Source organism: Anas platyrhynchos, chromosome 2 (genome assembly GCF_047663525.1).
Source record: "Anas platyrhynchos isolate ZD024472 breed Pekin duck chromosome 2, IASCAAS_PekinDuck_T2T, whole genome shotgun sequence".
Classification (NCBI taxonomy): domain Eukaryota; kingdom Metazoa; phylum Chordata; class Aves; order Anseriformes; family Anatidae; genus Anas; species Anas platyrhynchos.
Window position 1 is genome coordinate 40,687,079 of NC_092588.1, and position 27,764 is coordinate 40,714,842.

At 34.9% G+C, this 27,764-nt stretch overlaps 1 protein-coding gene across 3 annotated transcripts in view; it reads right to left on the reverse strand.

The window, feature by feature from the left end:
- Positions 1–40: 40 nt before the first annotated feature.
- RP1 (RP1 axonemal microtubule associated) overlaps positions 41–27,764 on the reverse strand; it is a 216,958-nt gene continuing 189,234 nt past the window's right edge. For all 3 annotated transcript variants that reach the window (XM_072034607.1, XM_038175398.2, XM_038175399.2), the window contains 11 exons: positions 19,087–19,291; positions 17,671–17,730; positions 17,198–17,376; positions 16,445–16,667; positions 12,116–12,270; positions 11,907–11,982; positions 9,562–9,640; positions 9,017–9,302; positions 6,886–6,964; positions 4,043–4,118; positions 41–1,289 (listed from right to left, as the gene is read on the reverse strand). In XM_072034607.1, the coding sequence (XP_071890708.1) occupies positions 1,235–1,289; positions 4,043–4,118; positions 6,886–6,964; positions 9,017–9,302; positions 9,562–9,640; positions 11,907–11,982; positions 12,116–12,270; positions 16,445–16,667; positions 17,198–17,376; positions 17,671–17,730; positions 19,087–19,291 (1,473 nt within the window). In that variant the 3' untranslated portion in view covers positions 41–1,234. The remainder of the gene's footprint in view (positions 1,290–4,042; positions 4,119–6,885; positions 6,965–9,016; positions 9,303–9,561; positions 9,641–11,906; positions 11,983–12,115; positions 12,271–16,444; positions 16,668–17,197; positions 17,377–17,670; positions 17,731–19,086; positions 19,292–27,764) is intronic.

Here is a 27,764-nt window from a genome sequence, read left to right on the forward strand (position 1 = left end):
TGCGAGTAAATAAACATTAAACATACTAAAAAGCCAGACATTTAATTGATTATAAATTTATTTAATTCTTATAATTATAGGAAGCACATTGCTGCTACAAAGTGTGGTAGTGCCTTAAAGGTGAAACATGTCTAAAATTCAGACCTTCATACAGATATAAAATTTTGGAGGTACTAAGGGTGGGTTCTTTGATTAAGCAGAGAGATGCCTTATGAAACAAATACACAGTATATGTATTCTGATCACATACATGAAACTTTGAGTGTAACTCATGACTTCATTTCAGACTCATCTGTATCCTAAACTCTTCCTCAGTCAACTTGGTCAACTCTGGCAATATGAAAGTTTACCAAAACAAACATTGATCTACTTATTAGATATTCACGCATTTGTAGCTAAATATTTTTCTATTTATTGTGCATTTTCAAAAAGAACTAGGATTTTTTGAAGTAAAGGCATTCACACATATAGGCTTAGAAAGTCCAATGGATGTGTAAGAATGGGCACTGTAAAAATCAGCAAGCTGAACAAGGAGTTGCCTAAGTTACCTGGTAAGCTATTGCAATGGTAGTGATAATAGATGATGGAAAAGTCTCTCTTAAAGGTTAGTCTCTCTTAAAGGCTTAGCTGAGGTTCTGGCTCAGCCACAAGATTTTGCAATCAAATGTCAGTTGGAAACTTACTGACACCGAGTGAACTCCTGAATAACACATTCTTTATTCCTGGCGGTTACATACATTGCTATCTTGTAGGAAAAGGATGTAATACATGGTAAGTCTAAAGAGTTGTGCAGTTTGTTTGGAAAATTATTTTGAGGAGATATAAATTTTAATAAATGTTGAAATTGAAACAATTTATCAATTTAATAAATATTGACAGATTTGACCCAAGCTAAATTGAAATTATTCACAAATTATTACTGAAATTAAAATGTTTTAACATGTTGCTACACGTCTACCATCATGAATGCTCAGCTCAAGTCCACAGTGCTGTGCTACAGATCTCAATTTATGTTTTCTAAATTTCAGTCATGCAAAATTTTTGAGCAGCTCTAATTGGATTGGAATGCAGTGTTCACATTAGACATGTTTAATTTACTGTGATGTTTTTAATGCATTGTTTTGACATTCCTTCAGAGTAATTACAATACCTTCAGAATTATAAAATACAAGTAAATCAAATAAGCAGGAATTTAGAGAAGCAGTACACTCAGAAAGAATCAGAAAACAAGGAGCTATGGATAAAGTTTCACCACAGTGGTGCCTTCACTTCCATCTTCAGCAAGCCACCTAAAGAGAAAAGCATAGAACATGTTCATAGATACAGTATATTCAGATGACGTGTAGATGCCTTTTAGGGGCATGGTTTAGTAGTAGACTTGTAGTGCTAGGTTAATGGTTGGGCTTGATGATCTTAGAGGTCTTTTACAATCTAAATAATTCTATGTTTCTATATATAAAACTTAACACACAGACAAAGGGCTTGCTTCTGCACCTTTCCATTTCTTTCTAAAAGTTTCAGCATTGACTTATACAGGAGGAGTAACCAATCTGAAGAGTCGTGGTTTTTTTTTTTTTCAGTATCCATATATGCATAATATTAAAGTAACTGTATAACTATATTAAATATACATACATTTTATATGTAGGTTGCATAAAAATAGGTGATGAGTAGATTGTTTCACTGAGTGGTAAAAATCAGGATGTTTTAGAGTAAGAGAGTATGTTCTGTGATAGCAAGCTATTGTCCATTTATTCCATACCAGGGACTGTTTATTTCTCATACCTCCTTGGCTTACAAAATACTGAGCCATATGGTGGGCCTTAACCATGCTCCATATGACCCTACGGGGGTTTTACCATTGACTATACCAGAAACCCACCTGAATGTAAAACTCAGATAGACTGATTAACTGGAATCATGAAGGCAATAACATTCACTTTCAAAAAGATTTTCCAAAGCTTCTGCTTCTTTTAATGCTTCTGCAAGGCTTTTGCCAGACTAGCTGATGTCATTTCTACTTAGTAGCAAGTATGGGAGGAATTCCCAGCTGGTATAGCATTAACGTAGTTCACATCTGAAATTGCACTGTTAAACAGCTGGGAGATACGTTTGAAGCCAAACAGTTCCAGGCTGCAACATAACTAGTCTTGCCAGATAAAATGCCAAGTTAGTAAAGGATACAGAGCTCCTTTCACATTTCTCAGTGATGAATGTCTTTTAGAGACAGCATTTGTGTTAGAGGATATGAGAGGAATCTTTGTTTGTTTGTTTGTTTTGGTGGGGTGGGTGTGGGAGGAGAGAAAATAAACCCATTCCCTATTTACCCAGTAGGATATGACATAAGCATTTTGTGCAAGCAGGAACAGGTACACATACAGGTACACATATAGTTTCCAGTATCTCAGGAGTGTCCCATAGCTTCTGGGTCAGTGAATATTCTGGGGTGCCATGATGACAGAAAGCATCTTGGCAGAAAAAAATCTGGGGGTCCTGGTGGACACCAAGTTGAACATGACCCTGTGATTTGTCCTTGCAGCAAAGGTTGCTAATGGTATCCTGGGCTGCATTAGGCTAAGTGTTGCTAGCAGGTCGAGGGAGGTGATCCTTCAACTCCACTCAGCACTGTTTGGCGAAGATGACCTCCAGAGGTCCCTTCCAACCACTCAGTGATTCTATGACATCAGTTGAAAATCCTCTCATGGATTGTTGCACACCTGAGTGATATTCTGATCTAAGAAATTTTGCTCATGCCCATTAACTTAAATTTAGGTATCTAGAAGATTAGAGCACATGTTTGGAAGAATTTTTATGGAACCTACATGAAGACTTTAGTGCAGTGCTGTGTAGAGATATATTCTGAGATATTGCATGACATTAATCATGTTTTGTAGAGCTGGCCCCTGCAAGCTGCAGACCAGGCACTGTCAGGTACTAAGGGCTTGAAGATTCTGTTGAGGCTGCTAACATTCTGCATTCTCATGACTTAGACTGTAGAGTCTAACTGATTATCCAGGAATAAAAAATAAAATTAAAAAAAGTACATACATGTATATGTTGCTTTTTTTTTGGTTTCAGGTTTGAGATTTGACTTTGATGAATTGTTAAGTTTACAGAAACATTCTGAAGAATTAAATTAAATATTCTTGGCTACCATTTCTGTTTTCAGATCACCAGGCAACATCCCTCTTCCTAGATATTGAAAACTTGTAAGATTTCATACATTTCTGCTCTCCAGATGCATTAAAATTTTATTTTACACTTAGAAAGACAAGAATGTGTTTGCTTCTGTTGTTTACTCTGAAATGCATTAAGCTGCAAACTGTATGCTGTAGTGGATGATCACCCCAAATATACCTTTAAATCTAAACTCCAACTTCTGAAAGTGTATTGTTTCAGTTTGACACAGACTAAAGTGGATCTTCCCTTTGTACATTAGAACCTATTTACCCTAAAACCCCTTTATCTGAATAAATTTCTAAATTTACCTCTAACATGTCATTGTAAAAAAAAAATCTGTTATCTTTATTACATTCAGCTGAACATAACTTAGACCTGTACTACCATACAAAAAGTGACTTCTCCAGAATTATATCTATACTGCCATATCCTACTATCCACCCACCATCCCTTATTTCCAATGTCTGTGTTCTCTCATGTCTGTGTACATGTGCTAGTCAGAGCTACATATGTGCTTATATTCATGCAATGGTTCACCAGACATCTTCTACCTCATGAAAATGGCATACTACTATCTTCTCTCAGCAAAGGCACTCAAATACTTCTGTCTCTTCTATAGCCATCCAGCTTTAATAACATGGAAAAATATAATGTCTTCCTCTAAATATTCTTCTGGCAAATCAGATGAAAATGGTCAAAAGTTTCAAAAGTTACCGGGGATGGACTGATAGAAAAACAGCATGGTTTCAGAATTCGTACTGTTTTAGGAAACCAGAAGAGAAACAACTGAGAGACTAAAAAGACCACTAGTTGTTATGAAGAAAACAGCACCTACAGAGTAATAATGAACTGATCTACTGACCTGTTACAGTTGAAGCAATACACTGAGTTCCTAGATGCATCAGTGATTTCAACTTTTTCTAGAAACCAGCCACTTCCTGTAAAACAATGAAGAAAAGACAAATTTGATATAACCAAAACACATATAAATCATAAGGAATGTTTCTGATTTCATTTCCAAACCCTGTGTGGTTCAGCATTTTCAAATGGACTCAATATCAATAATAAAACTGAAAAGTCGATAATTCAAATTACTACCAACTTCTCTCCATTTTATGGAGGAGGTCTTTGATGTTATTGACAGAAAATATAAAGGAAAAAATGATTACAGCTTAACTTAGTTTTCCACATGGAATGTAACAGGTATAAGGCAAATGAAACAAAGTGCATGGTAATATCAAATACATTCTTGAAATCCCATTTTGCCCTTTTCTGTAGTCTGAAATGCACTCATAGTACACCCCTGAAATGATTTGATCTTCAGTGTCTACCAAACCAAAAAAAAAAAAAAAAAAGGATGGACTTTATTAGTAGATGTAATTTCATTAATGATAATCTAAGAACAGAATAACAGAAACTCTATTACTCCTTTCTAGTTAATGTGTTTATACCTATATAAACCAGTTGATGAACTTGAATTTCTCATTTTCTCTATCAGTAATGATTCAGAATAACATCTCAATTTTGGGCCAAAATTCATATCTGTTTTTGCTTTAAGAATATATTTAACTACTATAGTCAACAAGTTTGTTGTGTGAAAGATACCATCATTCTTATGCTGTAGAATTTTATTTTACACAATATTAAAATATGAAGGTTTTTAAAATAAAACTTTATTGTACACAAATGCAATGTTTGTGATGATGTCTTTAGTTGTGTTTGCCAATGCAAACACTTAATGACAACATTTAAAAACCAATTAGGATCGTATTGCTAGCAGCTGAAAACCTTTTGGTATTCATTGCATGTTCTAGAGATAAAACACTATATTCTAACAAATGATTTTGGTTTTCAAATATTTGGAAAAACTATCATGTAGGCTAAATATATATACATATAATTTGTAAGTAGGCTAAAAACACAACATAAAATATTTTGCAAACTGTACCAATGTAAATAAAACATAAAGGCATGGCACTGTTTTTCCCCTTCCATGGACGTTTTCAAACAATTATCTAGTATAACTAGGCCATAAAGGTGTCTACATTTTTCATCTTCAATCCACAGGAGTCATTTATTGAAATTGTGAAGTACTTTTGGAACTCCTTTAATGAAATTTTGTGAATGCTTTAATATATCGTAGACTCTACTTGGAATATATGACCTTTCCTGAAATCTCTGTAATTCAGAGTCATGATTATTAGCAATAAAAATTTACAGTCCCTCAAATTTACACAGCACTTTATAAACAAATATTAAGCCATGTTTGCTCTCCTGAAAAGTTTATAATCTAATGCTTTATCCTTTATTGACATAACTCCAGCAGACCTCACTGAATGCTCTAGGTATGGAGAAATCTAGAGGCAGCTAAGAAAGATTAGCAAACAGATGAAACATTTCAAAGAGGTGTTACCTTTGAGGAGACTTGTGCAGATTACAACTGACAAGACAAAAGACATTTGGAGATAATTTCAGAGAAAAAAATAGAGGAAGAAAGTCATGGATTTAACATGGATCTACACACACCAGCTGTGCTAGGAAGGCACTATGCAATGTTGATCAGGACACAGAGAGTACAGATAATCATGTTGTTGATGGTTTGGGACCCAGAAATTGCAAGTTTAATGTGTATTTCCCCTGCAGGCTTCTGTGCAATTCTCAGAGCACCAAAAGTCTTCTGGTGTAGAATTCCCCAGTGTTAAGCTGAATTGTGTGCATGTACAGTAGCTAACACTAATAAGATGAAATTCAGCAGGAGGATTTTATTTCAACAGATTATATATGTGTATATAAATGTAGTTTTCAGTACCATCACATGTATAATATGATATGATATGATATGACATATATACTTTTGCCTAAAAAAGATTTGCCAGTTGCAGAATTTTGTTTGGCACATCCTAGGTATGCTGCACTCTTGATGCCTTATTAATAAATAAGGTTTTATTAAACCTAAGTGCATTTCTTACTTACCAGAGTGGTTTAGTAAAACTCACCTGATTAGATTATCTCAAAACAATGAGACCTTTGTGATTCAAGCTGTACATTGCCTGCAAATTCTATTTATATATTTCTATCTTTCAAGGTTTTAATTTCATATCATCACTAAATATAAGTTCCAAATGCTGTATGCCCTAATCTCCTATCTTATGTTTTGGTAAATTCAGGTATTAGAGATTATGAGATACACTGTACATAGAAACAGTTTCCATCATCATGTCTGGGTTCAGACTGTTGCTGCCTCCTAATTTAAAATCAGGTCAAGATCTAGCACAGTCCAGTGCTCTCCTTATAGTTTAGTTCTCATAAGAAGAAAAGCTACGTGTGTCACGGTAATCCTATGTTGTTCAACACATCTAATAAAAGTTTTGGCTGAACAATGACTGAAGAATAAATGCTTTCAGAGATACATACTAACCATATTTCCTCTCTGCTAGCAATAAATAAATAAATAATATAAAGTCAAGGTAAAGTGGTAAAGTCAATGAAAATGTGATACAGTGATAAAGATAGGGGTGGCAAGAGCAGTCAAAGCAAGAAAAGCAAGAGAAGTCAAAGAAAGAGCAGTAAAACTGACCTAATTTGTATCAAGATTTGTATTAGCTAACTGTAGCAATAGCATGACTTCAAAGACCTTCCAAATGTCAGGCAGATATTCAAGCAGAAGATTTTTACAAGCCCATTGAACACATGCAGTATACTTACCGAATCCTTTCCCATCATGACCAATTTCAATGGAATGTAAGCATCCTATTTTTTTTGTCTTAATCTTGAATGTATCAACCTTTAATATTAAAATACAGCCAGTTATAAAAAGTTACATACATACATTTGGAAATTTATACCTTTGTTAAGGCCAGTTTCAGGACTAATTCAAATGTAATAATATCAGTTTGAAATAGATGGGTGACACCTGGTATGGTTTATTTTCCTTAGCAAAGGTCTTTGGTAGATCCTCTCTATACTTTACAGTAGGACAATCTTATAGCAGGACAATTTATACGGTAGAGTGGACAAATCTTAAAGAATGAAAATCCATATCTTTTTCCCAACTTTCATATATCAAAGTATTTTTACTAAATGTCATGAATTCTCAGTTGATATAGCCTTCTAAAATGTTTTCAGTTTATTATACATAAATATATGTTCAAGAATGCAAAAAAGAAAGGCTTGTACAGTATTTGCCATTTTATCTCCCACATATTATATATTTTCTTCAGATCCTTTTTTCCATAAGACATTTCTTAAAGATCTCACTGGTTTACATTGATTTAGCTAGATTGTTAATTAGCTAATAATACAATTTCTATGTATTTACTCTTCTTTTTCAAAGAACAATGATACCTCCTGTGTAGTACTAAGCAAAAGGAAGTATTACTCAAGACACTTATTTGCTCCTTGTGCTTGTAGGTAACTAGTTTATTAATTTTCTCAGTATTGAAGTCAATACATGATGATATCCTCAGACACTTTAGCTGAAAAAAATTTGAACCAAACTGCACATAAAAAGATGCTTACTATTGCTGGAAATAATGAAGCATACCTCATATGGAAGATATCTTAACTGGAGTTTTACTTATTCAGTCATTACCTTTCAAGAAATCCACAGGAGAAAAATGTGGGAAATATATTTATTTCTTGATACATAAGGGTCACCATAAGAGGTGGTGAGTAAATGGAACAGTTCCTTTGCCAAAGTAATATGTTTATTAAAAACAGAAGAACATTCTGTTAAGGTACTAGGATACCTTACAGAGAATCAGCATTCTTAAGCAAATATTTATAACTGAACTACAAATATCTGAATAGAATCATAGAATCATGGAATCAGAACCAGAGAATGGCTCACATTGGAAGGGATCTTAAAGATCATCTAACTCCATCCCCCCTGCCATAGCCAGGGATGCTGCCCACCAGATCAGGTTGGCCAAGGCCCCATCCAGCCTGGCCTTGAACACCTCCAGGGATGGAGCATCTGTAACTTCTTTTGGTGACCTCCACCACCCTCTGAGTGAAGAATTTCCTCCTAATGTCTAGTGTAAATCTATCCTCTTTTAGTTTAAGACCATTCCCCCTTGTTCTATCTTTATCTACCTGAGTAAAGAGTCCTTCTCCATCTTTTTTATAAGACCCCTTTAAGTATTGAAAGGTCACAATGAGGTCTCCCTGGAGCCTTCTCCAGACTGAACATCCCCAGCTCTCTCCAGCCCTCTGATCATCTCTGTAGCCTTCTTCTTCTTCTGGATGCACTTTAACAGATCCACCACTTTCTTGAGATGGGGACTCCAAACCTGGATGCAGCACTCAAGGTGGGGCCTCCCAGTGGCAGAGCAGAGGGGGACAATCACCTCCCTTGACCTGCTGGTCACTCTCTTTTGATGCAGGCCAGGACACAGTTGGTCTTCTCCATTTTGTTTGGTTATCCAAACAAAACTTTCCATTGTAAAGTAATCCAATAGGATATCAGAGAATGATGTATTCTCAAACACAATATTCAAAATTTGTGTAACACCAAGGAATATTGCACTTATATGCACATACACGAGTAATGCATGCTGTGCATTGCAGATCAACGAAACACGTAACAGAGCAGATGAGTGGATGCAAAATGAGGATGTGTTTGGGAGTAACAACAACAGTTAGTCATTGTCAGTTACATATATCAGAGGTAAAATGTCCTTTGGTTACTCTGGTGAAAAGCTAACCACAGAAAGAGCTGTCCATATCTCATCTAAATACATAGAAAAGAAGATAAATGCCTGAAGTTTCATAAGTCTTGCATAGATTTAATACTTACTTTCCCAATCCAGAAACAGACAGAAATCTATATCCTCACCTTTCCTCTTTCAAAGGGATCCTGATGCTCCAGTGACTGAGAGAGCTGAAACACCTCAGATTTGTCCTCATCCCCAAATAAAATAATATGCACATTGGCATCAGTTCCTGCTCCCCTTTTGTCACCTGTGTATACTTTAATAGTATACTCTGTCTGATTTTCTGCTTGACTTCCTTCTTTATTTAAGTTTTTATCTGTGCCATTCTTTTGTTTGTCTCCTCTAATAATAAACGATACCGGGATTTCTCTCTGTATTTCTGGCTTATTTGGATCCAAAGAAAATGTCCTGCAAAACAAAAACCATATATTTTTGTGGTAAGTAATCTATATATTAAATCAAAAAATCCTATGAGTTTACATGGGACAGTGGAAGATGGACTTTTTTTAAAAAAATCTGTTGACTGACCCACTGTATGACAGTCTTTTTAATCCAGTGCCTGCTCAGTGTTCTCTATCAAAAACAAACAAACAAACAAACAAATAAATAAATAAATAAAATAGTGCTCTCTAACTACAAAATGACTAGCTTCTCGTATAATACTTACTCATTCACTTCAAAAACATAGATAGGATGATTCTTCACAGATTCTTTCAAATGCAATTTTTTAATGTCCAGTTTGCAGTCTAAAAACAAGAAAATAAAATATAGTGAAAATGTTTTACTGTGCATCCAAGAATTAAGTAAAGTATTAAAACATCATTTATTAATTCATTTATGTATAACAACGATTGTCTATAAAATCCTGGAATCATTGAAACATTTCTTATTTTCACAGAATCACAGAGTCACAGAATTTCTAGGTTGGAAGAGACCTCAAGATCATCGAGTCCAACCTCTGACCTAACGCTAACAGTCCCCACTAAACCATATCCCTAAGCTTTTGTTCCTATTTAACACCTCTACACAGAAGTTTAGAAGTATTTCCCTTGTCTTGGTGAAGCAGAGGAGTGCAGCAGGCATGCAGAACACATTTAGCACAACTCAGGCAGGCTCATTTGAGAAGGAAGAGAAGGAATATGTATCTGGTGCTTCCTCCTCAGTGACTGGTTGACAAAAGGGTTGGAACTCCATTCCATGTGAAGTATAAAGATTTATAGAATGACAAGTATGAAGGAAGTTCAACAACTCAGTGTAAACCTCTTCTGTATAAGAAAGATTGCTCTTTGAACTGCAATTTTGAATTTTCTGCTGGGGGCTTCAGCTATTTGCTGTCTATGACACTGGCCACTCTTGCCACTAGCTAGTCACTAAGACTGCTTAATTTCTCTTTTCTTCTATCATTCCTTGCAGCTCTCTTCAGCAAAGTGTGTCCCAATGTCTTCTCCTACTAAGTCCCTTTTATTATATATCAGTAGGAGTTAAATAGGATCAGGCTCCTCTGGAGGAATTCAGGACATGGTGTTACACTCGTGATCTGCCCAGACAGTGCATGGAGACATTCAGAAGCTTGGGGATCTCAAAATCTCAAACCATGCATGCAGTGAGGGAAGAGCCACCTGATCCTAAAAAAAACAGCTCTGATTGTAGAAGCAGCATAAATATAGAAAATCAATACATTGCCTGGGATGACCAGTCCTGCAGGGTACATTTGATTTCAGACACTAAAGAGCTTTTGCGCTTGGGGATTTTTGGTTCAAAGTCTACATCCAAACAATTCAATAAACCTCTAGACACAATGTGGACACCCTTACTCATCCAAAGTGCTTTATCATCTAAGTAATTCTGTTGGAAGAAATGTATTATACACCTGTCCAATCCTTTCTTCATAACACACACAGCCAATGAGCCTCTAAGTCCCTCCTTTGTGAATCATGTTTTCAAACCTGACTGGAAAAATCTTGCCTGTCATGTTCTCTGTGGTGCCCTTTGGCAATGTGTAATTGCCATATTCAATGACTGTCAGTGAGACAGATGACTGTAGTTAACTTTCATGGCTGAAACTGCAGGAAACAAATGTAGTCAGCCCTCAACAGCAGTATGACAGGGCTGCCCCTCCCCTTCCCTATCCCACTGTAATATCTGCAGCTCCATGTTGTGCCCCCTCTGAAGACCCTAGTATTCAAGCAGATCATGCTCTGGTGCAGAAAGTGTTGACCACCCAACCAGCAGGTACATGTTGGCCACCGAAATGTCTTTGATATTTATATGCATTTTTCAAATTTGGTTGAAGCTCGGTGGTGAGTTTATAAGGTTATTATGAGGAGCCAGCAGACAGACAAGCAAGACAGACAAAGTAGAAATGTATAACCCTTGCTTTCCTAGAAACCTGTCTACAAATGGTCCACTGCAATACATAGTAAGTAACAATACACAATTATATAAGAAATTTCATTAAAGGAATTTACAAAAGCATTTACAAAAAATCATCCTTAGAATATTCCTTAGCAGCATGATAACCATCCTACAGATGAGACAATGGAATTTGGTGGCAAAGCTACCGTTCATCACATTTAAAAGAGATACACTCTCACCCCACCCCACCATCCCCCCAAAAAATAAAAAGTTACAATAAGAAAACAGAACAGCTGGAGAAAACAATAAAAATAACTGAATCACAGAAAGACAATTAAACAATACGAGTTTCTTACTTGAGTTATAATTATTCTCCTATATTGTATATTAATAGGAGAACAAAATTATTTATCCTAATTTTTATTTCTTGTTTGTAATTGAATAGTTTACTTTCTTGATGCAGTAATTATACAGCTTTCAGCTCCAAGGATTTAAATGCAACAAAATGTAGGATTTTGCTTTATAAAATTTTACCTTTTTAAAAAATAACCAAAGGAAATTAATCTGAATTTATCTCTGGTGGTGACTGTATTGCTCTTAAGAGATTATCTGTGTGATTCGCATCACTGACTTTAGAGAGCAGCAAAAGTACTTTACCTGTTTTACTGCTGATTAAAAGAACAACTTTATCCAGTTCTCCCAGTTCGACAGCATCCACAATAACTAGAAATGACTAAAATAAAATTGTTCAATATTACAATCTTAAACAATATTATTTTAAGTATAGAGGAAAAAGAATGTATAGGAAGTACAAGTATGGATTAAAGGATAAATTTTAAGTAACTTTAATTTTAAATACAGAGTACCTCATGGCTCTCTTCCTGCTGGACATTCTCCAATGACCAGAGAAGGGATCTGTCCCCTGTGTCTCCGTATGTACCATATATACACGCAGTCATACGCACAACATTTCTCACAGTCAAAATATTTCTAGAAAATACTGTTAGATGATATTTAACCACTGCAAAATCAAGCAGAAAGAGATCACTTTAATACCATGTCACAGCCTTGCACAGCTATTTGACAACATAGCAATGCACAGTCAGATGGAATTAAAAATGACACTAGATACTTGACAATGATAGTAATCATTGTCTTATCACACACTTGACATAATAGTTAAATTCACTTTTTAAATATTTTTCCTTACTTTTGTCCTGTAACTATAAATATTGGTAGTGCTGACAACCTTCAATGAGAGAAAAACATGCCAATACTTTATGCTGATTTTCACAGTTTCACATTATGGAGAAATTACCGCAAACAGCTAGTTACCTTTTTCTTTTTAATGCCAAATGACTAATAGATTAAATCCTAATAAGTTTCAGATTCATCAAACACCTTTGGGGTCTTTACAAAGACAGAATATAGCTAGGGAGACAAGTCCTTCAGAGCACCTAAATTCCTACTTTGAACTTAATTATAATGGAGCACATCCTCTGACTATGGAGTCAGCCCAAGAAGACAAGTCTATCTGGACTGAAGTTGTCACCCATGATTTTGTGCAGTTTGTGATTTATGCAATAGTTATAGTTATTTAACTGAAGACAAGATGACAGCATCTGAACACCTTTAAAAGTAAATGCATTCACAAAGCATCTGTTTATATTCTACCCTGGTAGAAGGGGATGAATCCTGACCTTGCAGAATGCTTCTGCAGAAAGTGGTTCAAAGCTTAGATCAGGACAGCATATATTAGCAGATTACCTGTATCCTTTCGAAGTCAAGAAAAGAAAAGAAAAGATCACAAGCTGTTATATCGGCTTTCAGATCTAATGATCATATGAAATACCGAGTTCAGTACAAGAACTAGTTCTCTTCCATGAGCCTTGCCTTGTTTCCCCAGCATCAGCAATAACAGAGAGAGAACAGACTCTTGTTGCATGCATACTGTAGTGGAGCAGGTGCATAGTAAGAAATTCAGAGTGACAGAGAGGTACATAGCTTTACCTGTAAAGTTAAAACTTAGAAAAAGCCCAGGAAATAGCTAAGTTTAAACAAAAAATAAAATTAAGTTAAAAAAAAAAAAAAAAAAAAAAGGAAAAATATTTAAAATAAAAAAGCCAGGGAACTGTCCTGCAGCATCTGCATGTGGCAGGCAGAGCCATCAGCAGTCCCAAACATGGCAAATTATGAATCAGATCTGGGATACATCCTGGTGGTCCAGCTGGGAACAGCTGGGCAAAGGGCCAAAGACAGAACTGGACACAAGGCTACAGCATTTGTCCTAAGTCTATTCAGAAGATGGGGCCAGAGACAGGTCTAAAGGCTGGTGCTTATCTAATGCAGCTCAGGCATGATCTTAAATGGATGCCCTATGCTCATGTGCAGAAGGGGCATGACTAGAGGTCAGGTCTCAGTCCCAGGTCCCATACTTCCCAGGGCAAGTAAAAGCTATTGTCTTATCATGGCCCTGACACACTGTAGTCAATTAAAGTTAGAGTTAAATGAACTTTGGAACAGATTATATGGGGGTTAGAACTGGCAGAGTACTTTTTAAAAAGAGAAGCAATTGAAGGGAACTGATGTAGGCCAGGGAAGAGGGCTAAAATCCTCAAACGGTGGTCTTTGTTCAGGTAGTGGGATCAAACCATTATAGGTGTGGGCAAATAAGCTTTTATCTCTGTAGTGAATTGAATAGATTGGAGGGAGGAAAGATGAAGGGAAATCTCTGAAAAGAAGGTACATCCAATAAGGACAATACATATATGAATGTTACAACTCTGGTAATTTTATAAAATTCCAATGATTTCATAATCTCTGTGTGAATTATGACGCTATTTTTACCTTGTGAAAATAATCAGTTATTTGAAAGTAACATAATGCATTTTTATTTTACCTTTTCACTAGTTCATTGTTTTGCATTAAATGCTACAGTAGTGTAAAATTCATTCACCTTCTGTACAAACCTGTGAGAGAGCACTGTTTTATCCCTGGGGATTCTTGAGGTGCAAGCATCTCAAAGGAAGGTACGCTACAGAGAATCTATGCATATACTCAGTTGGAGGCCTCTCCCCATTAATATACCCAAAGGCACATATGGACTGGTACATAGCCAGATCTCCAGGGCTTGCAATGTAATTTATCAGCTGTATTTTGATGGCTTCAATTAGCCATTAGGATATGCTTCATCACAGTCCCAAGTACAAAATGAAAAAATGGAAAAGACAACTGAGAGACTCTATGAATGACAGTATACTGAGCTGTATCTGAAATTCAACAGCACACAGCTTCTCACTTAAGGTGATTATGATCAGCTGCTTTCCATTTCAATTAGCACAATACTGGTTTTCCTTTTAGCTGAGAAAAAGAAAACCGAAGAGAAAATAAATTAGATATAGAAATCTGGCAGAGAAGCAGATCTGTTTTGCACAATAAATTTCAAGCAGGTTTGTGTGTAAAGGACCGCTTTGAACTCCATGTGTGCAACCTGCTGTGGAGCTGCTTAAAGCTCTCTTGGACATAAAATGGCAAAGATTTGGGGAATGTTTCACACTGTCCTTATTTTTTTTTTCCTTGTGGTTACAAATCCCTCACTGAACACTTCTAAACCCTATGTGGAAAGAAATAAATGCAACGGAGATGACCTTTTTGTTTGCTTGTTCTTTTACATGAACATATAGATAATGTTACCTATTCCTTATTTGTGATTTTTACCTCTTGATCTCAAAGTATATTACAAAGAAGGAAAATATTACAAACTCCCCTGCTGCCACTAGCCCACCTCCCAACCCTCCAAACAAACAAACAAACAACAACAACAACAAAGAAAACACAAGGGATAGGTAAGTGATTTTTTCAACCAATAGGTCAGTGATGGAACCAGAGTAAGAATCAAGGTCATTAGGGCTCCAGTCTCACTGCCTATTTGTCATCCATGCTGCATCTTTCTCTCACTTTCTGTGTGCATGTATAAGTACCCTCTATATATCTGCATGTGACAGTGATCTGTCTTTTGCAAGGGGTACAGTCATGTTTTTATATTAATCTGAAGGTCCTTGTTTCAATCTTGTGTATAGGAGACCAAAGCCATTAAGCCCTACTCTGTATTCGTTACTGCACAAGTCTTTGTTTCAAGTGAAAATAACAGCTCTAAGCAATACAAAATCTAAAGCTTAAATATGAAATTTAAATTTTCAGTTACAGTCAAAATATGAAAAGAAAAATAAATAAATAAAACCCACCAACCTGTTAATTCTACTCAGATTTTTTTTTGCATGCTTACATTTAGAAATATATAAACATCTCCCTGAAACTGGGCCATAAATTCCAGTTCAAAGTGTATTGGAATAGTTCATATAACACTGACTTATTCTGAATAATTGACTTATTCTTTACTCAGATAACTCATTTGTCTTCTGCATAAAACTCAGGCAGAAATGATTTCAATGATTTCAAGTATCATTACTTGGTCTGTTTATTAAATTGAGAATTGTTTGGCAAATGGTAGCATTTAGTAAGTATCACATTATAAACACATGGAAGGTAAAGTAGACTTTAGGTGAAAGGATATCTTTTATTTTGCTTTACAAAGATTATATGTAAGACAGTTGAGCTAATTGTAACAGACATAAATATTTGGAGTATATAAAGGCAGTAATGATGTTTAGTTTGGGGGGGGAGGGCTTGGTGGTGGTTGTATTTTCTTGTTTGGTTGGGTTTTGTTTTGTATAGTTTTTAGTATTGTTGTTGTGGGTTTTTTTTTGTTTTTTTTTTTTTTCTCCCAAGAATCTTTGTGTGCAACACACAAAAATCAAAAAAAATCGGTTAATAAAAAATGAGCTAAAAAAATTGTATTTTTAATGTCAGTAATATGAGCCACTGAAGACTAAATACAGGAGAACAGAAATATTATGATATTGCAAGAAAAGAATATTTCTTACCACTATTCTATGTAGCTTATAATAAAGTTTCTGTGCTATCAACTGAGCATTGCATTTCACACTTTATGGTACACAGGCATTAAGCTGAGTGAATATCATTTTCCTTCACACATTTAAAATTCTTATCCACGCTTTATTTATCATTAAATAAATACAACAAAATTTTCTGTTTTGATAAAGATTCCAATTGTAATATTAGGATGTGTTAACTTCCTGTACCACTCTACTACCTTAATGTACATTTATACCTACCAGAAAGTGTTTCTTTTAATGGCCACTCTACAGGGAATTCAATCCATCTGTCTCCATTAAGAGAAAGAGGAAGTGTTTTATTTATAGTCAGGCTAAAGGTATCCAGGGTGGATGTGTTCTGCATTTTAAAGTGATGAAGAGACAACTGTGATATGCTGTTTTCCAAACTCTGGAGTCCAAGTCTCACTTTATAAACCATCCCCAAATCAGATGGTAAATATATCTAGGAAGCAACAAAACTACAAGTTAGTGTCCAAAAATAAACATAGATACATGTGTAGGAGAGAGGAAGTTTTCTTCTCGGGGATCAGCACTGACCTAGCCCCATTTGCATCAGTACTAGTTCTGTAAGTCCCACTGAGTTCCAAAGCAGAACAACCAGGTTGACTTTAGGCACTTACGGAAAAAAATTAACTTTATACTCCAGGGGCATTCATTATAATTATTCTATCAAATTCATATTGCACACTACACTGATATTTAAATGTAAATACTTGATGTCATTTAAATTGATAGGCATTATTAAATATGACAATTTGTTAACATTAAAAAAAAAAAGAATATACTTGATCATCATGAACCTGAGAAATCCAAAACTTTAAAATGAAGTATGCAACCCAAAATTTCAATTCTCCTTTTCTCGATTATTTAAAGAATAATATCTTCAATATTTTCAGCATGTATATGATTATCTTTCTTTAAAAGGAAAATCAAAGAATATGCAAATATAGACAAATCTATATATTATTTTACATCATATGTTATTTGGTTCTTAGCCTGATGCTCCACTTTGTTTTCCATGGAAACCGGATTTGACTTGCCGTTGCTTCCATAAAAAAACATAACCAACTTGGATATATTTTCTGACAACTTTTCAAAGTCTTTTTTTGTTTCTTCTTGATGTTTGGTGAAATAAATTCTCCATCTGCCTTCTGAACAAATAAAATAAGGAAAATAAAATGAAAAAAAAAAAGATTAGAAGGTGTTCCTGATTTCATATGTTAACCAAGGTACCTGAGGTAATATTCCTAAGATGTGTCTTAGTCTAAATGGGGAGCATTTAAGTGTAGATCAGCTCCGTAAGTATGTTGACATTTCTTACTATCACAGAAGGGAAACTAATGTCAGCACCAGTAAATGTAATGCCATATTGTGATGAAAATATTTTCATATTATTATTTCAAAACTGATGAATAAATCAGTAGATGCAATTGTGAGAGCTATACCTGAATTCATGTGCTCTTTTCCTAAAGGCCAGGCAGAAGTGCTCTTCCTCTCCTGAATTTCTAATTAAAAAAGATTGAAGACCAAATTAATACTTTTGTAAAACCATGTCTAAATGATAATAAATGTCTGCATGCCTACCGAGGCAAATGACTAAGTATAGTATCATTTAAATTGATTTAACTAGGCAGTGTACAATGTAATTTTCTACTTAAACACCATCTCCTACATATTAGTATATTTAAAGAACTGATTCTACAGCTAGCACTTTACTATGGAATGGTTGTAACCTGAAGATTCAAGTATTTTTCATTTTAAAACATTTCTGTTTCATTTATACAATTTATGCTCAGAACTAATGGGATTCTTTTAATGCCCATTTTAGGAGTTGATGTTCCTCCCACTGACAGCATCTCCCATTGGTTTCAGTGGCACTTGTTAAAGACCAAAACTACTATTGGTATAGATGAATTGGTCTATCTGTTGGTACAGACAGTATAGACCAAAGTCTTCTTTCAACCACTTTCAACCAAGCTTAATTTGCCATTTATTGTATAAAAAAAAAACTCACAGAAAATAAATACAATACAATACAATAAAATAATCTTCTACCAAATAAATGTATTCTTGGAGAAATAATCAAAAGGGGTTTTTTGTTTGTTTGTTTGTTTTTTCCCCCCCCTTCTATTTTCTTTGTGTGTGTGTGTGTAAAACCATATTGTATAACATTATATACACTAAATATACATTACATACATGCAATGGTGCCCAGTGCCAGGACAAGAGGCAATGGGCATAAACAGGAACTCAGGAGGATCCCTCTGAACATCGGGAATCATTTCTGTGCTATGCAGGTGATTCAGCACTGACACAGGTTGTCAGTTGTTGAAGATCAGAGATCTTCAACAGCCATCTTAACAGCCTGCTCTAGGTGTCCCCACTTGGCATCAGCCAAATGTATGCCCAGTTTCTGGGAAAAACTACCCTAACATTGTGGCATAAATCATGTTAAACAGTCTTGAATACAATGGTGACACATTCTCCACTGCTTAAACAGAGTTTGCCCTACTATCCACCCCACTTTTCCTATGCCTATCAAATGGCAAGCAGAAGCATTTGAAGCTTTAAAAAGTGTTTGTAAGTTCCAAAGTAGAAGTAAAACTTGCCGATGCAGCCGTTGCCTCCACTGTAAATCTAGACTAACAAAACACATATTAACCTCTTGCAAATAGTGGTTATCAAATAGTACTAAAAAGCAACTAGAACTGATGTGTTCAGACACATCTATTCCTTATATAATGACATGCTTTATTGAAATGTTTTATACCATAACTTGTTTATAGAAGCAAATCACATAGGTGCATTCTTCAGTTTGGAATGAATTTCTTAACAAATGATAGTTTCAAAACAATACTGACCTGTGGCATTCAGAGTTACTGAGTTACTTTTTCCATCACGTCTGTCTTTAAGCCATGTTTGAGCAATGAACAATGTTTCTTTCCCAGCAGCTGCTGAGTCTTTCACAGTAATCTTCTCCAGAAGCCAGTCAGAGCCTTTTCCTTTCTCAACCACCATCTTTTGCAGAGTCCCAATATCTACTGCTTCTACTCGAAAAACATCTACCTAGAACATTCAGAATTAAAAAGATGAAAGACATGAATAGAGAAACAGAATGATCAAACTAAGTTAGCACTGTATTTTGAAATATGAAAGTGAGAGGAAAATCAGGATTTTTTTTCCCGGTAATTCAATATATACCAACAGAACCAGAGATGACAAGTTTAAAGACACAAAGCTCCTGCATTAAGCAGGACTCCCTCAGTGATTCTGTAATCTACTGCTAAAACAATTCCAACTCCAGACCAATCCACTGCTCATGCTCATTTCTTGAGAGATTTTCATAACCAAATTTCACATTTAAAGATGTGGAACAACATTTTAAATATTTCTTACTTTCAATAAGATAGACTAGCCATGTCTCTCTTTTGAGGGATGAAATGCAGGGAATAAGAATGGCAGAAATAACATTTTATTCTCTGAGGAAAGAATGACAAACTTGGTCCCAGATTTGAATCAATATAGGATTAGTTATAATAATTATTATATATAATGAGAATATATATATATATAATTAGTTATAATAATAATTGAATTTAATGAGAATATTAGAAAAAGCTTATAAGCTTAGGTTAGTTATAATATTCCTTATATGTCAAAAAGTCCACTATCTTTTATTTATTTTTTTAATGTTAATAACACTCATGAAGGATCCCTAAAGAAAATGTTGAGCTGTCAGATATTAAATATTGCCACAATATGTGATTTTGGCTGATTGTGTCTCACACCTACTTTCTCAGCTGGAAAGAAGAGATTAATTTCTTGGCATAGAGATCTTCCAAATGCTTTGCTTTGTAGAGTTATGAATTATCATCTCATTTCTATTAAGGTTCATAACTGGTAAAAATTAGTATTTTTTGGAATATGCTACATGATTTATTTATAAATATGTTTTTGAGGAGATTGAATCACAATAATGATAACTGAATCCTATGAAGTCTTTGTCTAATTCACCCTGAAGATGCTTGTCCAGACCAACATGGTAACAATCTTTATTCAAAGGATTATACAGAGACTAAACAGAGAAAAACTGAACTCTTGCACCATCAGCAAGAAGTTCCAGGTGAAGAACTGATGAAAGATTTGAGCAGCCTGATCAGCTTGCAACATAATCACAGCATCACAGAATGGTTGTGGTTGGAAGACCTCCAGGAGGGAGATTTCACAACCTCTCTAAGCAACCTGTGCCACTATTCAGTCACCCAGTACTCCAGGTGCAGCCTCACCAACTCTGAGTAGACAGTAAGGATCATCACTCTTGACCTGCTGGTGATACTTTGCTTAATACTGTCAAGAATGAGACCCTCCATGAGTTAAAATATTGAGTTTGAAAATGCAGATATAAATATATAAATATAAAAAAAATATATAAAGGCACCCATATATATATATATTATAGGCACCTATAAATATATTATGTTTATTATATTATATTATTAATATAATATATATATTATATTATATATATATTAATATTATATATTATATTATTAATTTATTATATTATATTATTAATATTATATAAATATTATATAAATATTAAAGGCACCTATATATATATATTATATACATATATATATAAATAAACCACAGAAAAATTGCAAACTTTTTTTCTTCAGATACATTCTTGTTGGGAAAGTTTTAACTTTTTTTTTTTCCTATTTTTTCATTAATATATACATGTAAACATGTATGTTGGGAACAATGTCTTTAATAGTTTCCTAAAAATAATTGCTAACCTGATGTTGACTTACTCAGTGGTTTCATCTAGACTGAAAAACAGTGTTATTCAAAAGCTGCTATGGTGCATCATCTAACCATCAGTTTTTACTAAGTCACCTCCGTGTTATCGTGTGAAAGGAAAATGAGAACAGCAAGCTGACAGTGATTTTAAGGAAAAAGTGTTAAACAGGCACTTGAATTGCTGTACTTCCTTATGATGACTCAAGGTTATCAGCTGCTCAGGGAATTTAGACTGGCAAAAGTGTAAGATGGAAGTGAAGGTTTTCAGGATAGTCATGCACTTCAGCAGCAGAGTAAAAGGGCTGAAATTTTAGATAGAATGTGAGACCTTAAGGAAAGAGGCTCCTCTACATTTTCCATAGTTAAGTCAAAAAAAGCAGCATTTAGTGTCAACAGCACAATTATGTATTATTATCTACTGGATTTATTTGATGACTGAATCCACTAATCTGAATTCTGAATTTACCTTAATTGTGATACGAGTTTCATCACTGTTTTATTTTGTCTTTAACTGTATTGGTAAAGGTACAGTATTATGCTTGAAAAAGCATATTCAGTAAGTGTAGGCTTGCTACACTTTAAAAATAAACTGTATTAAAAATACACGAAGATGGAACATCACAGAACCACAGAATCACAGAAGGGTCGAGGGACCTCTGGAGGTCATGAAGTCCAAGACCCCTACCAAGCAGGGTAACCTAAAGCACAGGGTCACATCCAGATGGGTCTTGGTTATCTCCAGAGAAGACTCCATAGCCTCTCTGGTCAAACTGCTCCAGTGCTCTGTCACCCTCACAGTAAAGAAGTGTTTTCTCATACTCTGCTGGAACTTCTTTTGTTTCAGTTTGTGCCTAACATGGGTAAAAAACATGAGTGTAAATCACAGGTAAACTCAAGAAAGAAGAATACAGACCTGTCTCTGATAGTAAAGAAATATTTTAAGTCTCCAAATGTGAAAATGTATATTAAAAATACTCCTCTCTTCTTGCAAATGTTGATCTTATATTAATACAAAGTACAAGAATTATTTTATTGGAAACATATGAAGAAGTTTCTGTCAGATTAGAATAGTTGTTAAAATAGAATTCTTTTTAAGAGAAAAGAGTTATCTACAAGATGACTAATTTAGTGACACTACCATCACCATCTCCAAAAAATCTGTTGTCAGTGATCCACTTTTGGAAAGGAGAGAGACTTAGGAATAAAGAAACATACAGAGAATATTCTGCAAACTGCTAGACTTGTGCTATCTCCTATCTCTTAAAATGTAGGCTAGATGAGTTTGACTTGCACTCTGCTTGACTGTTAGTAAACTCTACTTGCACTCTGCTTGACTGTTAGTAAACTTTATTAAACTAGAAATTTCTTCACACAGTATTGGCTAAAGTATTTGTACACTGATATCTCTAGTGTGCATCTGAAACCATTTAATAACTCAGGTGTAGCACATACTTTGGGTTATTCATAACCTAATCCAGCCACAGATAACACAAATTTTATATTGGCAATGTATGAAAGATATATTTTGGCTGAATAACCATCTGTGAAAACTCAACATTCAGTTTGCAGTAGACATACTACCTCAGCATTTGCCAATGTTTAATCTAAAACTGTCTATTTTGAAGCATGTAAAATCTCAGAAATCCATGGTAAAATCTTCAGAAAATTCACCCATCTAATAAATTACAAGCCGAAAAATTATTAACTAGATTGGGAATTGTGACAACTGGGGTAAATGCACCTCACAGACAAGATTAATTTTTCTCTTCATATGTTGTCAAGAGTCAAAAAAAAAAAAAAAAAAGTTAGTTGAAAAAAAGCAGCAACTATGATTGTTAGATAGATGAACAATTTGCTAGAGATGATTTATTCACCAAACTTAATCCACTTTTTGTAAACTGTCTGCAAAGTGACAGATTATGACATATATTTCATTACAATTTTAACAAATTCAATCGTTATTAATAATTTAGCTAATATTTTTGTAGGCTTCATTTCAGACCATGGAATACTCATAAATAATAAGAAACATATGAGTTGTTGGCAGGTCTTGTATGTCACACAATGCTTTCTCTCTTATCTGATATACAGGTGGGGGCCTCTTAAATCACTGGAGGCTTAAATCTTTTGCAAAAAGGGAAAGAGAAAGAGAGAACATAGAAGACAGGGAAACATACAGAATATTAAAACTTTTTAATTTTACCTTTGAGAAAAATGTTAATTGTTTTTATAGTTACTACTAGCAAATTGCATTTGATTGAAAAAAAAAAAAAAAAAGCATGTTAAATGTTGATAAACATATTTTCTAATTCATAAGAGCTTATATGGAATTTTCTCAGAATAGTCTTGAAACTATTTGTGTGTACATATATTCCACTAAATTTTCTTAAGAAGAGCTGCCTGGAAAAAGAAAGATATTTTCCAAGACTAAGCAGCTGAAACTGGCAATGTAAGAGCCTACATCATATATCCTTTGTGACCCAGAAAAACTCCTCTCAAAAAAATAGAATTGACAGTTTTTGTATTTTTAGATAAGAATATAAACATTGAAAAAATCCTTAAAAAGAATCATGCAAGCAACCTTTTCAAACTAATTGGAGTTTAATTTTCATTAACTCATATTCAGATTTTTAATTGTTTCTTTTTATCCCTGGACCCATGTTCTGATCATTTAATTTCAATCTATGACCCAGTTTGGCTTTATTCAGTGATCTTCAATGTCAATGCTGGCAACATATCAGTAGCAGTTGCAATAGCTCTTGTAACAGAAGATGCACTTGAACAGTCACTATGCAATATTTACCTTTAAAAATGCCAATCATTTTATAGGCTCAGTATTGAGAGCTGATGGTTGGTTAATGATGATATTCCCAGCAGAACTGAAAATGGCAAGTCAAGACACACCATATGCTTAATTTCATCAACCTGTATGCGCAAGTGATTTCCCATACTGCTAATGTTACTATCATTTTAATAGGCTTTTATTGGAAAAGGAGATAGTGTCTAGATAAAGGACCTTTTCTATTAAGCTTAGCAAACCTATTGATTTTCTGCCTGATTATTTTGATCTCACTTGTTAATCTGGAGAAACTCACAGAAGTCAAACGAGTTTTAGCACTGGGAGGCAAGATAAAAGCCCCTGTAACACTGAGACAGAATCAGGAAGTGTCTGAACATTCCTGTACAGGAGACAAATTAGAAAAATAACTTGTGCTGATACATTACTTTTCAGATTCCGGTCACATCATCCCTTCCAGTTGTGCTAACTGAACTTTACCACCCTGTCCCAGTTGCTTGTACATCACTGCTTTCTCTTAAACAGAGATTATCACCTTTTTAGCTGTGCAGCTACAACCACAAAACCAGATTGTGTTGAGCCAAATTTTATCAAGATATACCTAGTGGAAAAGCCCAAACTATTAATAACATTAATTGCTTAAACTAAAAAATGCTTGAATGTATGTCACTTTGCCAGCAGACTCAAGGGGTGGAAACACGGGGTGGTAAGCAGTAGCAATGGAAAGCACTGGTAGTAGTAATATCTTCACCCAGCTCAGTGGAAGGATGAACAATAACTCTGACACTAACTGAACAGTAACTCCAACACTTGTAATCTGTGCTCTGTACAAAAGTTTCTTTAAAAGCAGGGGATTCCACATATCTGAAAAATCCAAACCTGTGACATTTTTGCAAGCATTTTTTTTTTCTTTTACGTTAAATTCTCATCCAGAAATTCATTAAAAACTTTATGTTTATATAAAAAAGTAAAAATTACAATGAACGCATAATCTGAGTTTTCTGATACCTTACAATTATCATGGTTCATCCATTTTCAACAGGATTAGTTGAGAGTAAATGAAAGAATAGGGGCTGTAAATATAAATAATTAAATAAAATTAATACCTGCCCTAGAACTGACCTTATGTTAATTTGCGTAGTATAACTGGAGTAGAATCTTTTTGAAACAAATTTTTTATACATAGAACAGCAATAGAAATAAGAAAGAATAGTGGTACATTATAATAATCAGCAGCTATAACAATTCAACTAGGTTGTAAAAGGCATTTCAATCAGGCTTCAAGTATAGTACACTTAATAAAATGCAGAATGACTGCTACAGAAAATGGTATCATCAGCCACATCCAAATCTGTGAACACGCATTATATTACACCAAAGAAATTAAAATAAAAATACATACAGACATGAAAAAGATCACTTTGAACAAAGTCAGACTCATATGGATCTGATGCAGCCCGATTGTTGGACTGATTTAATAACAGTCTAGGTTTGAGATCTGGTTTGACAGGTAAAGAGAACAGAAATTATATAATTTTCCTTAATTTTAATAACCCACTTGATTGTATAATGTTTTGGTTATGACACCACACTCCAACATTCTATTGACTCTCATGTGGGCATAAGCTGGCTGAAAATAGGACTCTAAAGCATCTAAATGGTACATCTCCAAGTGCAGCTGTAAATGGGGAATATTTTCAGGTAGATGTACAGTCGTGAGGCAAGTTCATAACCTGTGCTCTTTAATGTTTTCATGATCTAGGTGGAGGTAAAGAAGATTTTAGAGATGATGTAAAAACAATTGCTATTTATGACACTTGAAGAAGTAGAGTGTTAAACTGAAGAGTCCTCTGAAAAGATTTGTGGGAGTTAATAAATCACTGGAAAGCCTGCCTTCCAGTGAATCAAACAGCCTAATCTATTTAAGTTGTCAAAGACAAGCATAGGGATTTGCTTATTGTCATAAAAACTGTCAAAGACAGCAGAAATTTGGTGCAAGAGAGCTACCCAGGCTGAGTCAAAACTGTGACAAAATCCAGTGCTTAAGAAGTTAAAGCTTGACAAATTTAGACACAAAATAGCGTGAATCTTTAAAAAAGGATATCTAAGCTTTGAAACAACTTTTCAAATAGATGAGCCCTTCATCACTAGAAGCTGTTAACACTGAATTAGATAATTTTTCTGAACTATTTAACTTACATTAAAGTAAATTCAGTTCTTGTTGCACTGAGGAGGAGTGGTTAAACACTTTGTTTGCTGAAAACTGCAGGCTTGGGTTGAGCCGACTCTTTTAATATTTGTGATAAATCATGATAATAATCTCAGCTGTATTTTATTCAAAATTATCTTTTTTTTTTTTTTTATTAGTAAAAATTAATGAAATAAATGCACCATAGAATTCACTCACCTATTTTTTTGCTATCTAAAGTAAGTATTTGTAAGACAATTAACTTCCCCATAGTTTTGAAAAAGCAGAAGGTAGCCCCTGGGAATAACTCATTTAATTTTTAAGATAAATATCCAAAAACAAACAAGAAGGAAAGAAAGGAAAGAAAGGAAAGAAAGGAAAGAAAGGAAAGAAAGGAAAGAAAGGAAAGAAGGGAAGGAAGGAAGGAAGGAAGGAAGGAAGGAAGGAAGGAAGGAAGGAAGGAAGGAAGGAAGGAAGGAAGGAAGGAAGGAAGGAAGGAAGGAAGGAAGGAAAGTAGGTAGCCACCTCCTGGAAGCTCCTACTTCACTTCATTTCTGCAGAATAAACTCAAACCATCATGTTAGAATGAATGTGTACATTATAGGCAATTAAAGTTCTGAGATGTATTTCATCTTTAAAATTGTAATATTTATTTTGCAGCTCTATATAGACAGAGATCAACCCGCCAAGTAATTAATTTTAGAGCAAATTAATTTTTTCTACTTTCTAATTTTTGGCAGCATATCTTTATATTTTTTCTTGTCTTGCAATAGTTCATTAGAAAACCAAAATTGTTATTCACACAGCTCTAATCTACTGCTCTGTTTTACCGTAGAATACCCTGAATTGAACAGGACCTATAAGGATCACTAAGTCCAGCTTCTGGCTCCACTCAGGACCAACCAAAACTCAGACCGTATGTCTGAGAGTATTGTCTGAACACTTTTTGAACTCCAGCAGCCTTGGTGTCATGACCACTTATGCGGGAAGCCTGTTCCAGTAACCGACCACCCTCCCGGTGAAGAACCTTTTCCCTTCCCACCCCTCCACTCCCTTCATGAGGAACCTGTAGACCATGATAAGGTCTCTCCTCAGTCTCCTCTTCACCAGGCTGAATAAACCAAGTTACCTCACCCACTCCTCGTACTTCTTGCCCTCTAGATCCTTCACCATCTTCATAACCCTCCTTTGGACACTCTCTAAATAGTTTTGTCCTTCTTATCTGATGGTGCCCAAAACTGCACACACTACTTGAGGTGATGCCACACCAGTGCAAAGCAGAGTAGGACAATCACTCCCCTTTGACCAGCTAGCAATGCCATGCTTGATGCACCCTATGGGCTGACAGAGCACACTGTTGACTCATGTTCAACTTCCCATTGATCAAAACCATCAGATCCCGTTCCACAGGGCCGCTCCCCAGCCTCTCGTTACACAGTCTGTCTATATATAGTCTATATATGTATAGAATTGCCCTATCCCAGGTGCAGAATCTGTAGACAAACTGTATGATTGCAATGGTATGTTCTATGCAAACCTCCTACAAGTTTATTACTAACTGACTGTAATTACTGACTGTGAAATACCATCCTGGAGGTATTGCTAAGAACCACACATGGCTCAAATATTTACCACTGTCTCCTAGGCTTATATAATGCTTTAGTTATGTTTTTTCCTTCTGTTTTTTCTCCTCACTGTTTCTGACAACCTCCACCAGTCTCTCCTTCAGTATGATGGTATTTCGTATTTTC